A 14,492-nucleotide genomic window follows, 5' to 3' on the forward strand; every position below is an offset into this window, starting at 1 on the left:
TCTGTAATATCCTTCTTTATTGATATCTTTCTTTAAATATTTAAAAAAAAAAAAAATCTTTTCATTATCCTCCTTTTTCTAATATGGCCACCCCATTGATCTGTTCATCTGAGTGCTTTACTAATGTCAGTTTTAAAATCTTAATCATAGTTTTTTTTTTATACAAACCGTTCAAACAGTTCAAGCATGCCTAGCTATAAACTTGGACCACCACCAGGATCTAATGCTTGCTATGTTTAATATTCATACTATTCCGCACTGTAGAGGCTGGGGTCCTCAAGCTCCATAAAATATTTGCAGTGCTCATTTATATTGTTAACATTATCCTATCCATGCAATATAATATTTAAAAAATGTATGACTTCCTAAATTGGATTTAATGTCAGCATTTAAGTGTTGTTCCCTCTGTGACTTTCAAGGCTTCCTATAATAGTAGTGGACTTTGAAGGAAATAGCACAGTTGTGAGCCAGCGCACTTTGAATGTTGCCATTCAGTCTAGCGGCACTATTTATCTGGTCCCATCAGCCTCCACAGCCTCTCTGTGTGCTTCCTCCACAGGGACCTGAACCGCTCGGACTCGGACTCGTCCCTCTGCATCTCTCAGGTGGGCGAGCAGTTGCGTCTAACCACCTCCTACGGTGGCTCCAAGGGCCTCATGATGAAGCCCACCTCCCTGATGCACGGCGCCGGGGCTCGTGGTGTGGACGAGGCCGGCCCCATGCACACCGCCTACACCCCCAACGGCGGCAGCCGCGTGCCAGACGCCTCCCCCGAGGCCGTCTCAGACAGCCCCATTCTCATGAAGAAGACCTACAGCATCGAAAAGTCGGCCAGCCTCGGCGAGATCAACAGCAGCAGCAGCAGCAGCGCCGTTGCCGCCCAGGCCGCCCAGCTCTCCATGTCCGAGTCTTCACGCTCGCTGAGCCCGAACTCCACCGACCCGGACACACCGTCCCCCACCGGGCTGCCCGGGGCGGCCGGGACCAAAGTCAGCAGCCGGATCCCCCACCTGTCCTCCAAGAAGAGCCCCCTGGAGGATGACAGTGGCTCCACGGGCGATGACACTGACTCGGTCACCAGCAGAAAGAAACACACCTTCAAGATCTTTAAGAAGCAGAAGAAGTAAACAGATGAAAATAATATAAATATAAAAAAAGAACAGGGACTGTGGACTGCTTTATAGCTGTCAAAGGTTTTTTTTGTTTGTTCTTTTTATTTTGTTGTTGATGGTAAAAATTATTTTCTGTTCTTGAAGCAGATGTCCAAATATATGTACTCCAGATATTTTTTTCTTTATTTCACTGGTTACAAACGATGGCACAAACTGTTGCCTTTTGAAAGTTTTGTAAGGTACTTTTTTCTTAGGAACTTTGGGAGCAACCAGCAAGTCATTGATGTCATTGTATTGCTTTTTTTTTTTTTTGATTAATGACAAAATATTTCCTCTCTTGGGTTGGGGTTGTATATGATAATGCAAAGCACTATTTATTCTGCAGGAGACAGTGCCAGTCTTTCAAAGGGATGTATCCCTTTTCAGACATAATACTTGTTATCTCGTTATCATTTTGCATGTCTGTAGCTTTGATTGATTGAAAATCTTGAATGTTCTTAGGTGTTTGCTTGGTTCATATCACTCGCACAGAAGCGAAATATTTGAGTTCTCATCGTCACCGCTCCACTTTGCTAACCTTTGTTACACCTTCCTGGCAGTAGATAAAGAACTCTGAGCTAACACCTGACTTTGCTAGGAAGGTAGAAAAGGGCTGAACTATAATGTGTGTCTGTATGTACACGTGATAACCTTCCTAAATATCTTGTGCTAATGTTGAATTGTTAGTATTCTGCCCTGTAGGCGAAAATCTAGTGACAAAAAAAACCCCAAAACAAAACAAAGCAAAAAAACACGTCAAGTCCCAGTCATGGACAAGGGGATTGTCGTCGGAATACATTTTTAAAGTGATCTTTTTTTTTTTTTTTTTACTGTTGAGGCCAAATCACTCAGACAAAAAAGGTATCAAGCCCTGTTAATTAATATGCAGAACGATAAAAAGAATGTATTTTAAAAAGGTGTTAGTAGACTTTTTTTTCCCTTTCATTTAATCCTCTCTTATCACTATATAGTGGACTCCTGGGGCCGTACTCTGACTTTGGATGCATGCAGGAAATGTCAGCATGCACAAACAGAGCATCTTGGTCAGCAGTAGCTAGGCACTGTAAGAGTAAGTTATTTAAGTCAAATAATGAAAAACTTCCCTATAGGTCCATGTCATAATCACTGGTCTTATCTGTTAAGCGCTTGTGTATATCCTAGTGAGCTGTTTTCTGTTCTTGAATCATATTTAGATATTTGCCCAGAAAAAAATGTGGCTGGAATGTATCTGTCCAGATCTGAAGTGCCAAACCAAAGACATATGGACATGGGAAATATGTGCCGATTTTTTTCTAGTATCAGTCTGAGTGCAGAGGTGTCCGAAGTATCTGACATTCGGTAATGAGGCTTTTAATAACATATTGTAATTTCATATCTTTTCCAGAATAATTTCACCATTTTGTATATTATTATGTGGTAGTAAAAGGTGCCTCCGGCACACCAGATATCGTGCGCCACACCTCACTCAGATCCTCCGGTGCTGACCCCCCAAGCACACTACTCTGAAAAATGTTTACATGGTAACAGTTTTTAACTCTCTAAAGGGCCTGAGTTTGTATTTTACTGGTTGGCACTATGCATTTGTTGTGTCCCCTTTAATGTTTTGGATTGGCTCTTCCTAAAGTGACATAGTGCCTTGATTTATCAAATTATATTTGGTAGTCATGAAATGGAAAAAAGTATTTTTGTTTTGTTTTTGAAAAATTACAAAATATATTTTACAAATTCTGATCTGTTTTACCTCCCAAATTTCCCGGGGGAGGCATAGCATTGCTGCACAGGACACCTCCCTCCCTTACGGACTCTTCCGAGTACGGACTAGAAGATGGTATGGATGACAGTGCTTCATCAAAAAGTGTACGGTTTTATTTCATCAAGCAGTTTATAATAACCGTGTGGTGTAGGTAATTTATGATGTGTCATTTGTACCTCTCTTGCACGACAAAGCTACAAATGGATTTTTGCTCTGTGTGCGTGCGTGTGTGTGTGTGTGTCTGTGTGTGTGTTCAAGTGTGTATGGATGGATATGTGTGCGTGTGCCGATCTATATCTGTTACCGGTAAAATGCACTGCAATCTGTTGATGCATGTAAACCTGTTGCAACACTCGTGCTGGGTCAAGGGAGCGAAAAATATGTGAGCAGTTATTTATCTACTTTCTCCCTTTGAGCTTCTATTTGTGACTGTGCATTTGTACGGGAAAAAAGGAAGAATTTTGCATCTTCTGTGACTCCAAGTATTTGGAATTTTATGGCACTCCTGCATGATAGCAATAAACAGTTTTAAAAGAAAAAAAAAAGTTGTCATTTTGTTTGCACACCTCAATATATCAGTTTAAATTAATTTCACCTGCCATACTATGGCATGGGATGTATACAAAGGTCATGGTTATGTTGGCCCACCTGTGAAAAGGCTCTCCTAAAAAAAGACATGGGCCCAAGCGGCATAATCATGATTTGGGGGACAGATGGACAGTGTGAACAGATAGGCTTGATCTGTGATAGTAGTTGATGGGAAGATAAGGCTATTGAGTATTAACCAGGCTAGTTTTGCAGCTGGGTTTGTTTGATTTGGCTTGGAAACGAGATTAAAGTTTGCATCTTTAAAAAAAACCAAACAGGCGTCAGTCGTCTCCCATTCAGAGTTACCTGGCCGCATTGTTTTTCTACTATTTACTGAGGTCCAATAGCCAGGAACAGACAGACCCATACTATTTCCTCATTCAAGATGCATAGTCACCAAGGAAGAGGAACGTTTCATAGTGTTGTGCCTATAGACTCTAGTTATCTATTATCAGTGTTTTCACAGCAAAATGCACCATAACCAACCAGAAAGTCAGGGATGAAACAAGTCAAGCACATTACTTGAACTGAATGGCTTTTCATACTCATTCTTTGCCTTAACAGGTGGAGCTGCCTATAGTGTTTACTTAATACTTAACTATGTTGACCAAGCAGGATATTATCCCGGAGTCACTTCAGACGACCAACCTCACTGGAAACTGGAACTGTGGCAGCGTTGTTTTAGATGAGATATTTTAATCTGATAGATTCAGCGACTGAAATGGGTTAATCCCTGGAGTGATGCAAGTGAAACAGACAATTTCCACTGCAGGATGAAGGGGTTCAAATGGAATAGTTCCCTGCTGAGGCTGGTGGTACAACATGTTGTGTTTGTAAGTAAGCCACTTGTCTTTGTCTTTTATGACATTCAAATGCTATCTAGACAATTTCATTTCATTTCACGCTTTGAAAATGGTTGCTGTCCATATAAAAAGAAGCTCATATTTCATGTGAACTCATGTTTATCTCATTGTAAACTGCTTCTTATTTTCTATTTTAGTTTTTGACTCAGTTTACCGTCAGTGAATGTGCTGATCACCACCACACATTTGATGATGTAATATTTCTAAACCAAATAGAGGAAGTGGAATCCAGCTCTTTGCAAGTTCTCTACTCATGCTCTGAGCCGTCTGTAGTCCACGTGGAGGCCCTTGCATCTTTTGACACCGGAGACACTTCAACGATCTTCAGACGGCACTGGACCTGCCATCCGGGCTCCTCAAAGGTCAGGACAGTTGCCCTGACCCTGCCTGATTGGCTTGTATACCAAGCAGACTGGAAGATCCAGCCCTCGGCATGGGTCCTGACTGCAATGCTGCGTGCCTGGGTCAGTGGGGCTGGAAGTCTGGACGACTACATGTCTGCCCCTGCACGTGCAATGACGCTGCTGAATCTCAGGGAGCCCTTCAGCAGGCCAATGAAGCAGCATCAGCTGTGCCTGAGCTGGGGCTTGGAGATGAAGTGGGGAGCGCTGAAAGACAAGATCCCACAGTGTCCTCAGGAGCAAGGTACTGTAGGTACTATACTGTACAGTAAATGCCCTGTCAACTGAAATATGTAATTTTATTTTGCGTTAGACTAGCACATGAACATCTAATGTATTCAGAGTACATTGTGTAAATTCAACAGGTTTTAAAATGCATCCTTAGGTTATTCATAGATAGATATGAATACTTCATATTTAATATACAGTGTCTATTAACAAGTTTATGTCTACAATACATTGGCCTATACAAGGTGCTAAAAATGCACCATGTACCACAAATGTATTTTATGTGCATGGGATAAGAGATTTGCATTGTCTGTGCATCATTGGTCCCAACTGCCTAATCTGTTTAGAGGTGGCTGTGTTCCTGTCAACACTGTATGCCTCCACTGGGGAGAAATTTGGTATCGTAAGGACTATTCAGCCATTCAGCGATGAGGCTTTGGAGAGTTTGCGACTCAAGGCTATTCCTTATCCCTGGTAAGGCATGATTACCCCACTGAGTGCACTTCCTCTGTCTGGTAAACGTTTACTGTACACCATAACGGTTGTCATCCATTGACCTTTGACCTCTATCGGGTATAGGTACCTTAACTTTTTCTGAATTTCTTTGATCTGCTATGAGCCATTAGTACTAATCCATCAGCCTGTCTGTTCAGAGTCTATCTCTGTAATAATCTTATGCCATTGTGTAATAGCAGTCATTTACTGCTCTCTTATGTTTGTGTTCACCCTTCTGTAAAGGTGTGCTTTCTCCATCTGGATATACCTGCTCCATCCCTGTCGCCAACAGTTGTGTGGGGTGCTGCACCACCTAGACTCAAAGAGGACTTATGCCTCTCCCTCACTGTTCCTGAAGAACTCTGGTATTACTAGTTGTCCCATTCATTTTTGGATACATGTTTCTATGTATTAAACAGTGCCACTATATACAATAAAAGGGGCAATGGAAGTTTTGTAGCATCTTGTCTAGCGTCATATTAGCAGAAAGTCGGAATCAGAAGAGTAAGTACAGAAGGCTCTGCATAAGGGACTATTTTGAAAAGAGCTTGCCAGGATAAATTAGCTATTTTACAAGCTTGAAATGAAGTGGCTTTTTATAGCACCATTGGTGGTTATCTGCCTTGCTTCCCCATGCGGTGCTAATTTCAAAGCCTTCATTATTACAACTGCCCCCTCCAGGCCACTTGCACATCCAGATGCATGGGGCACCAGGGGTTTCCTCAGCCTTCCTCTCCGCGTTCACTGTGCCTATCAGGCAGTGGTGCCACCTCAATGTGGTGTTGGATGGATGGATGGTGAGAGACATGCACCTCATTCATCAAAAGAACTCAGTATTCTGACCTTGGTCCAGTGGTAAGGAAAATAAAACTCTTATCTACAGGTCAGGATAACCATGACATGCAGAGATGGACAGCACTACATTGTGCACAGCTCTAATCATGTGTAAGAATGTGTCTGTCATTAAAGTTGAATGTTTTATATATATATATACAGTATGATATTAGAAAGTCATGTCAGTAGAAGGTAAGCATTATCATAATATTTTCAACAGATTTGATATAGCCTTTCATCTGGATGACACAGATGGCTACTTTGCAGTTGGGGGAGGTGAATTTGTTAATGGCATTGAAGGATACTATGGACCTATCATTTATTACAGAAACAGGATGCTTCCTCAAACCGAGGTAAGTTGATCGCTAAAGCTGGTATATAGTCAGGAAGTGAGAAAGAAAATGTATGTTAAAAAACAAATATGAAATCGTATGTCCATAATCATGTTGAAAAATATTCCAAGCAGAAAGGCACACTCGGTAATCTCAGTAATCTATTGTTGCAATTTCTCAGAGAAGAGCTACTTTCCCCCTGAGAGGTAGTATTACTTTTCATGTCTGTTTTTATTTTGTTTTTACACAGTCTGAAGGCCACATACCACCTTCTATAACACTTATGACAGAATGGTATCAATCCTGTCATAAATTTGAATTCGATGTAAGGATGAAAATTGCTCAATATTTACAAAGAGTGAGAGAGAATGGACACTCAGGTAATACCTCAGTTGTACAACAGATGGCACAAGAGGCAAGCAATTCTACTAAAACACATTACATATATTAGTGTCGGTGAGGCATTCTAACTGATGTTTCATCCATATTCAGATGTCTGTGTTGATGCATACAGCCAGTGGCAATCCAAAGACAGGTTCCACATCAAAGCACCACAGTGTGAGGCATGGGAAGCGCCAAGTTTACCTCAGAGGCGACATGTTTTTCTTATAGCAGAAAAATTGGCAAACAAATATGGTAAAGCATTTGATCGTACTTTTACTTTTCGTGTTTTCAAAATGTCAACAGCGTAGTGTTCAATTGCAGTCACTCTAAATGTAAGATTATTTCCCAATGTGTACTATATTACACAGGTCCATTGGTTAGGCCAGTCACCATTGGCAAGGCTCTGTACTCCCTGACCCTTCATAAACTAACCCAGGCCATGGATACGAGAGTCATCAGTAGGATGATGCCACTCTTACTGCAGGCCGGTTGCCTAGGGGACAAGCGTGCCCTCTACCTCTCCTCGGTCCTGTACAGCAGCAGTGCTGGGGTCAAGCCACGTCCTGAGAGGGTGTGTCACCATACACTGAGTGGATCACATTGCTTTAACTGAAACGTCTCATTGTGTCTGACTTGTGTCTCGGCTCTTTCCTTTGATAAAATCACAAAGAAATATGGGGAACAATATCTAAAAATGGATGAACTGATATCAGACTTATTGATCAAATGACTGACTTAGATTGACAGTTACTATTGCCATTTGCAGAGTTGTATAGTATTAACAAGGTACCTATGTGGCTAAAGATTAAAATTAATATCAACTAAAACATGACCTGCTTGTAGGTTATTGCACAGGAAGCCACTAAAATCATCAATAAAGTTATTATACAGTTCTACACTGTTACAAGTTTTGACCTGCCCTCCTACACTAAGTTTGTAGAATGTCACTTTTACCTGCTTTGTTCCTAGTTCCTAGCTGTAAATTGGATCATAATCAGATCATCTGTCCTCTCCTCTCGTCCAGGCATGGCTGCTGGCTCTGCTGGCTGCCCAGCAGGACTGGAGACTGGCGCTGCTTCGCCTCGGGCACCTGCACCATCTAGGTGACCAGAACGTCCCTCCTGACCCTGACCTGGCTTACGCCTACTATGCCAACATCGCTAAACAGACATCTGCTGACCGTCAGAACTTCACCTCACAGCAGGTAGCATTAGCAAACTGACTTTAAACAGACAGACAAATCATTAAATGCAGTAGGTGGCTGATATTTTGTACCATCCACTTTTCTATTGAATTTTCATATTATCAAATGGTTTGTTTTTTGTAATATTATATAATATTTTGGTACATTCTATATAAGTCTACAACACAAAAAAACTATAATTATGCAGTCACATTATACTGCACTATATATTCAACAATAATTTTACTACCTTACTGTCATTATCTTTTACAATACTTTTGTGTGGCCAGTGATTTACCCTGTCCTCATCGTTGCTTCCTTAGACTTTTGTAGAGGCCATATATCTCAACAATGAGGAAGTACTGAAGGCACAGACCAATGAGAACCATGACCTCTTCCACTGGTTAAAGCTCCAAGCACGGAATGGGGTGGCAGGGGCAGAAGTATGAAACTCTCTGGTTTTAAGTGTTTTTTTTGGCTTTGCACTTGGAAGTCCAGACAACTAATGGCTAGACCACCACTGCCCCCCTCTCTTAACTCATACATAACTTATTAATGCATGATTGTTGACATGAAGGCTTTTGGACCAGATCAGGCATTGTGAAATTGTGTTAATGTGTTTTGCGGCTGCTCTTTCACAGCAAGCAATGGGCCGGATGCTGTTCTGGGGCCAGCAGGGTGTGTCTTCAGACATTCAGACTGCTGTGAGGCACTATCAGAGAGGAGCCTTAAGGCTGGAAGACCCTGTGTCCATGTACGACTATGCCATTGTCCTGCTCACGGTCAGCTCTCCCCTTCTTAGAAATATTCATATTGGTTCTGCCTATTGGTCCTGACTATCCCCACTTCACAGTGTGAAATATTGTAAATTATGAAATATACCTTTTCTTTTGACAGGGTCGTGGTGTCGAACGAGACATACCAAAAGCTGTCATGTTTCTTAAGAAAGCCGTAGAGCGAGTAAGTAGCAAGTTAACCATTACACGAACGAGCTGTCTTGGCGATATTTATAGCGCGCATCTAACACCTTGCACTTCCTGTACCGCACAGGGCTTTGTTCCTGCGATGAACGCTCTGGGCTGGTACTATGAGCAGCATGAGAAGGACTATGAGCGTGCTGTGCAGCTGTGGGAACAGGCCGATGCCCTGGGAAGTCCAGACGCAGCCATGAACCTGGGGGTCATGCACTCCCAAGGCTTCTATCCAGGCAAACCAGCGGACCAGGCAAGTGCACTTACAGTAGTGTGTTAACGCTAACTGTGCTTTTAGTTTCACCTGTTTACAGGAGAGTAGTGGGGTGAAGGTGCTTGGAAAGTGCTTGGCTGTTTTTTTCACAGAATTTGCAGAAAAATAGTAAGAGTAAGATCACCCTGTATCTCAATGCTGGCTCAGACTTTGCACCAACATCTCATCACCCTCTTCGGTATTTCTAACTATGTGGATTCGATAATTAAAACACTTAAAGCACAAGTCCTACTATCAGCTGGCTATTCATTTCCTCCTTCAGCTGACAATATTTCTTTTTTTCTGTTTTTTCTTTATCTTAGGTCATGGCATATCACTACTTCCTGAAGTCTGCACAAAGGGGCCATGTTGATGGAGCCATTACTCTGGCTGAGGTGTGGAATAAGGGGATCCCAAATCACATGAGCAGGCTTCCTAATCACGCTGTTCTGTAAGGATTACATGTCACTGTAGTCATGTATTTGTCATGAATGTACTCATTTATAAGCATGTTCTGTTTGCCTGCCAGTATCTCTTATACAATTCTGCGTTTCACTTTCAGATGGGCAAAATGGGCATCTGAACAAAATGGTTACCTTGGAAGAGTCTTACGGAAAGGCCTTGATGCATATTTCAAAGAGAAATGGTAACTGTTACAGTTGGTTATGAGGCCCCAGAGCCAGAACACCATTGCAATAACCATAGGTTCTACCCACCAGAGTAGGATATTATGATACACTCATAGCTGTTAAACAAGAAAAAGGGAAGCATCTTATGCAAATGATGTGTTCTAACAGTTCCTCATTGTCATATTTTTGGACTGCTTGCTCTGATCCTTTTAAAATGATTTCAGTCCACTGAAGCATCTCACTACTCCAGAGAAGTTAAGTATAAGTATATATACTCTTTTGATCCCATGAGGGAAATTTGGTCTCTGCATTTATCCCAATCCGTGAATTAGTGAAACACACTCAGCACACAGTGAACACAGTGAGGTGAAGCACACACTAATCCCAGCGCAGTGAGCTGCCTACAACAACAGCGGCGCTCGGGGAGCAGTGAGGGGTTAGGTGCCTTGCTCAAAGGCACTTCAGCTGTGCCTACTATATAAGTATAAGTATATATACTTTTTTGTTCCCGTGAGGGAAATTTGGTCTCTGCATTTATCCCAATCCGTGAATTAGTGAAACACACTCAGCACACAGTGAGGTGAAGCATACACTAATCCCGGCGCAGTGAGCTGCCTGCAACAACAGCGGCACTCGGGGAGCAGTGAGGGGTTAGGTGCCTTGCTCAAGGGCACTTCAGCTGTCGGGGTTCGAACCGGCAACCCTCCGGTAACAGGTCCGAAGCGCTAACCAGTAGGCCACGGCTGCCCCTAAGTACTATAACTATTCACTTTGTACAGAATTCATTAATCAGAAATTAAACTGCATTTCTACAGAGGTAATTTAAAGTCTATCTAGAAAGCCTCGCTTCTATGTCATCCTATCATATGTTGTAATGAGGGGCCTTGTGTGATTACCGTGTTTTAAACCAAACTAACTACCTTATGTTAAAGGTTGATGGCTCTCATACATTACTTGATGGCGGCTGAATCAGGATTTGCTTCTGCACAGTTCAATGTGGCCTACTTATGTGAACAAAACCCTGTGAGTTAATTACACTTACAATTACATTAACATTTCTGTCATTTGACAATTCTGCACTGCAATTTATTTCATTTCATATTATCATACAGCCTGTCGCAATGCAGAAAGTTCAGTTGAATTATATGGGCCATACCTAAGGTTCTAAGGTCCAATATTTCTTGATAATGGCCATGGCAAAAAATTAATGACCACTGCCGCTGGCCTTGGGGTTTCTTCTCACTCACTCACTCACAACAACGAGGCCGTTCGGGGTCCTGTTTTGCCTGTTGGAATTTATTTTTCAAGAATGACCAGTGTGCTATACATTTTCATTATATAATATTGGAATATGAGATGAAAACTGTCAAAATATATACTTTTGTGGATGATATATATGATAAATATATACTGTTGTGACATGAAAGTTATTACCATTTGTTTTTCTCTACAGGGAGGTTTTTTGACGCAGGCCTTTGTGAAACAGTGCATGTTAAGATACTACAATCTCACCATTCAGAGTGAATATCCAGATAGATATGGTAACCGAATAAAAATCACATTACATTAGAACATTGCTAATGTGACTTTATGACACCAAAATCTGTCTTCATGGCAACTTGCAAAAAGCACAGTTGTAAAAGGTTGATAGGTGTCAGTTAATAGCTTCCTTAGGTGTTATGTAAGTTGTGTAACATTTTTTGTCTCCATGACAGTTGAGTTTTCTTGTGATGGTGTGATATTTGATTTGCAGCTTTGATCAAAATGGGAGACTTGCTATCCGTCACTAACACGACTGATAAGAAAGATGTGACCAAAGCCGCCGAAATGTACAAGCTGGCCACTCTCAGTGGTGAACCTCAGGTGTGCCCCCTTCATCACAATTTTGAGTTTACTTTTCCTCCCCCTAGTGGGTAACTCTATTGATATTGTGTTTCTGATCCACTTTTCTTGTCCAGTGCTTTACTCTGTCTTTACTGTAGTGGTTTTCATTCTGTTTTGCCCTCTTTGTCAACAGGGATGGTATAGTCTAGGTATGCTTGTCCAGGAGGGGGAGACATTACCAGTGTCTTTGCTGGTGGAATTGAACTTGTTGCTGCCATACCTAACAGATAAACAAGACCTTCTCACAACACTGTACCGTAGGCAAGTAGTCTCTCCTTTCTACTTAATCTTGTTTTATTACATTTCTGCCTATTCTAAAATGATTCATCTGCCTGTTTGTCAATGTGCACAAATACATTAAATACTCTTATGTATATAAACAACAGTTGCTTATGAAGGTGACATCACATATTTTTTTCTCTACCAAACAGATGTATAGATTCAAATGCCACAGATGCATACATACCTTGCAGTCTTGCTCTGTTCAATGTGTATCTACACTCATTTTGCGAGACCAATATTGTTCTCAAGGTACAGTTTTGTGCAGTTGGTTAAAAAGACACACCATTCTCTTCCTGCATTTTGTATTGTATGACTTAAATAGTTTAAACTATTGCTCAGACATGGTTGTGTATTTGCTTTCTTTCAGACGTCAAGGACTGTTGCTATAACAGCTGCCACCGTAGCGATGGCCTTTGTGATATCCAACATCATCAGAAGATACGTCATGGACACTGGTCAGATCACATGACCACCAACCGGTTGGGGGGGATTTAGATCACACATTCTGTTAATACCACTCAGTATGTTCTCAGTGTGCCATACTTAGGATTCACTAACCATCCAATAAATTATTTTATCCATTTAATTTGTCTTTCTGATATTTGATAAGTCAGCTGGTTAGCAGACCAGCTAGTTAGCTCCTAAGCTCTACATCACATCTGAGAAGCTAAGCTCTTCTGCTTATTTCATGATCTGAGATTACAGCCTTTTGTCCTGACAGAGTACTGCATTGTTGTTAATATAGGCCAAGATCATAACAGAACGGATATCCTATGTACTTCTTGCAGCCCATCGACTTAATATAGTGTAATATGTTGCCTTGGAAAGTTCTCAGATTCCATAGTTCCTGCTGCTGCCTCAACAAGATCCGTGTAGACATGACTTAGACAGGATTTCTCCACACCTGGTCAGGCAGGCATTTCTCAGGGCTCATTAGTTGTACTTTTGTTCTGTATTTCTGTAATCTATATGGCATGATGGCTGAAACATAGCTTCACAAGGATGGATTTATTTTCCTGTCTTTTGCTACTGGCCCAGAGGTTACCTGTGTGCTTAAGCCAATTATAATGAATACTGTTGTGTCACATGAGGGGACACAGAGGAATAGCACAAACAGCAGGTGTTCTGCAAGCTGAGACCTGCACTCAGCCACAGAGGAACAGCCAAGTCTCAAGACAACCAGCTAATTGAAATAACATTGTCCCTCTAACTAATGAAGTAAAAATGGCTTGACTCTTCAACTGCTAGATCATGACTGTTTCAAAAAGGGATTCTTCTCATGGAAATGACAGATTTCTGGTAAATGCTGTCATTTGATCCTCTGAACATAAGCTATGAGTTATGCATGCTGTTTGTCACGTTGTAGTGATTATTTAAACACTCCCACTGCTTCCCAAACAGTCTAAACAAGAAATCATACTGTGTAGAGCAGGGGTATTCTATTAATATTCAGCGAGGTCCATTTACAGAAAACTTCCTCAAGCAGAAGTCCGGAGCATCATAGCAATTATGTGAAGCAAGCAGGGTTGTGCACAATTCGAATTGCAATTCTGCTTCCTGTTTGCTACCTCAATTGAAATGCAAGTTCAAGAATTGAATTGGAATTTAAGAGCCAGTTTCAATTCAATTATGGAATTTTGCACAAGCCTGGTAGCAAGGTCTTCACCACTAGCCTGCTGCCCCAAGTGTTTGCTGTGATCCTGTTTCCGCAATTTGGACTATAAGGAGTGTCACTTATCAAGTCTGGCCTATCCCACCGGAGAAGAGTAATTTTATAGGAATAATTTTTCCACTTGGAAGGTTAGGTTATGCCTGGGACCTGGGCGATAAATTACATTTTCTACCAAGTCATGAATTTTGGATATACCTGTAGGCCTTGCAGCATATTCTTCTTTAACAAGGAACATTAAAAGTCAGGGTAAGCAATGCTGAGCATTTAAGTCAGGGTAAGCAATGCTGAGCATTTTTTTAACTTTTTGTAAGATTAAGTGAATATCTCCTCACAATCTGCAAGATCTCCATTCTCTGAGTATACTCTGTAAAAAAAAAAAACAATCTTCCTACACAGCTCTGGCTCTGTGAACTGGAAACAAACAAAGTGGAGGTATCAATGTCCCCTCAAACTATACCAGAACACTGTGTGGAGTTTATCGGTGAGCACTGTGGGAGGGATGAGCTAGCCTGGCTCCGCCCTCCTACGTACTTCCGCTCAATTTTAATTTCCCTTCAGTATGTCGTCTGGGTCTGCGGTATATAGAGAG

The 14,492-nt window shown here is 41.5% G+C and overlaps 3 protein-coding genes across 9 annotated transcripts in view; 2 read left to right on the forward strand and 1 right to left on the reverse strand.

Annotated features, from left to right (window-relative positions):
* Positions 1–1,431, forward strand: part of stim1a (stromal interaction molecule 1a) — a 40,899-nt gene extending 39,468 nt beyond the window's left edge. For all 6 annotated transcript variants that reach the window (XM_048265616.1, XM_048265615.1, XM_048265618.1 and 3 more), the window contains one exon: positions 560–1,431. In XM_048265616.1, coding sequence (XP_048121573.1) covers positions 560–1,127 — 568 coding nt within the window. In that variant the 3' untranslated portion in view covers positions 1,128–1,431. The remainder of the gene's footprint in view (positions 1–559) is intronic.
* A 2,549-nt stretch (positions 1,432–3,980) lies between these two features.
* On the forward strand, positions 3,981–12,817 carry LOC125308313 (protein sel-1 homolog 3). Of its 2 annotated transcripts, XM_048264717.1 has the most exons (23): positions 3,989–4,325; positions 4,493–5,000; positions 5,332–5,458; positions 5,723–5,844; positions 6,161–6,276; positions 6,363–6,424; positions 6,534–6,666; positions 6,896–7,025; positions 7,138–7,281; positions 7,398–7,600; positions 8,054–8,233; positions 8,536–8,655; positions 8,854–8,994; positions 9,110–9,172; positions 9,263–9,436; positions 9,760–9,887; positions 9,999–10,082; positions 10,998–11,088; positions 11,519–11,606; positions 11,819–11,928; positions 12,083–12,210; positions 12,381–12,480; positions 12,599–12,817. In XM_048264717.1, the coding sequence occupies exons 1-23, from the start codon at positions 4,266–4,268 to the stop codon at positions 12,698–12,700; spliced, it is 3,114 nt and encodes a 1,037-aa protein (XP_048120674.1). In that variant the 5' UTR covers positions 3,989–4,265; the 3' UTR covers positions 12,701–12,817. The 2 variants fall into 2 exon arrangements, with proteins under 2 accessions (XP_048120675.1, XP_048120674.1); XM_048264718.1 differs by lacking the exons at positions 10,998–11,088; positions 11,519–11,606; positions 11,819–11,928; ... (1 more) ...; positions 12,381–12,480; positions 12,599–12,817 and adding an exon at positions 10,290–10,389 and having other exon boundaries at positions 3,981–4,325.
* Positions 12,818–14,457: 1,640 nt separating this feature from the next.
* The window catches only part of trpc2a (transient receptor potential cation channel subfamily C member 2a), a 6,137-nt gene continuing 6,102 nt past the window's right edge, over positions 14,458–14,492 (reverse strand). The window contains exon 12 of the mRNA XM_048265275.1: positions 14,458–14,475. Within this exon, the coding sequence (XP_048121232.1) occupies positions 14,458–14,475 (18 nt within the window). The remainder of the gene's footprint in view (positions 14,476–14,492) is intronic.

Source organism: Alosa alosa, chromosome 15 (genome assembly GCF_017589495.1).
Source record: "Alosa alosa isolate M-15738 ecotype Scorff River chromosome 15, AALO_Geno_1.1, whole genome shotgun sequence".
In the NCBI taxonomy this organism is placed as follows: Eukaryota; Metazoa; Chordata; class Actinopteri; order Clupeiformes; family Clupeidae; genus Alosa; species Alosa alosa.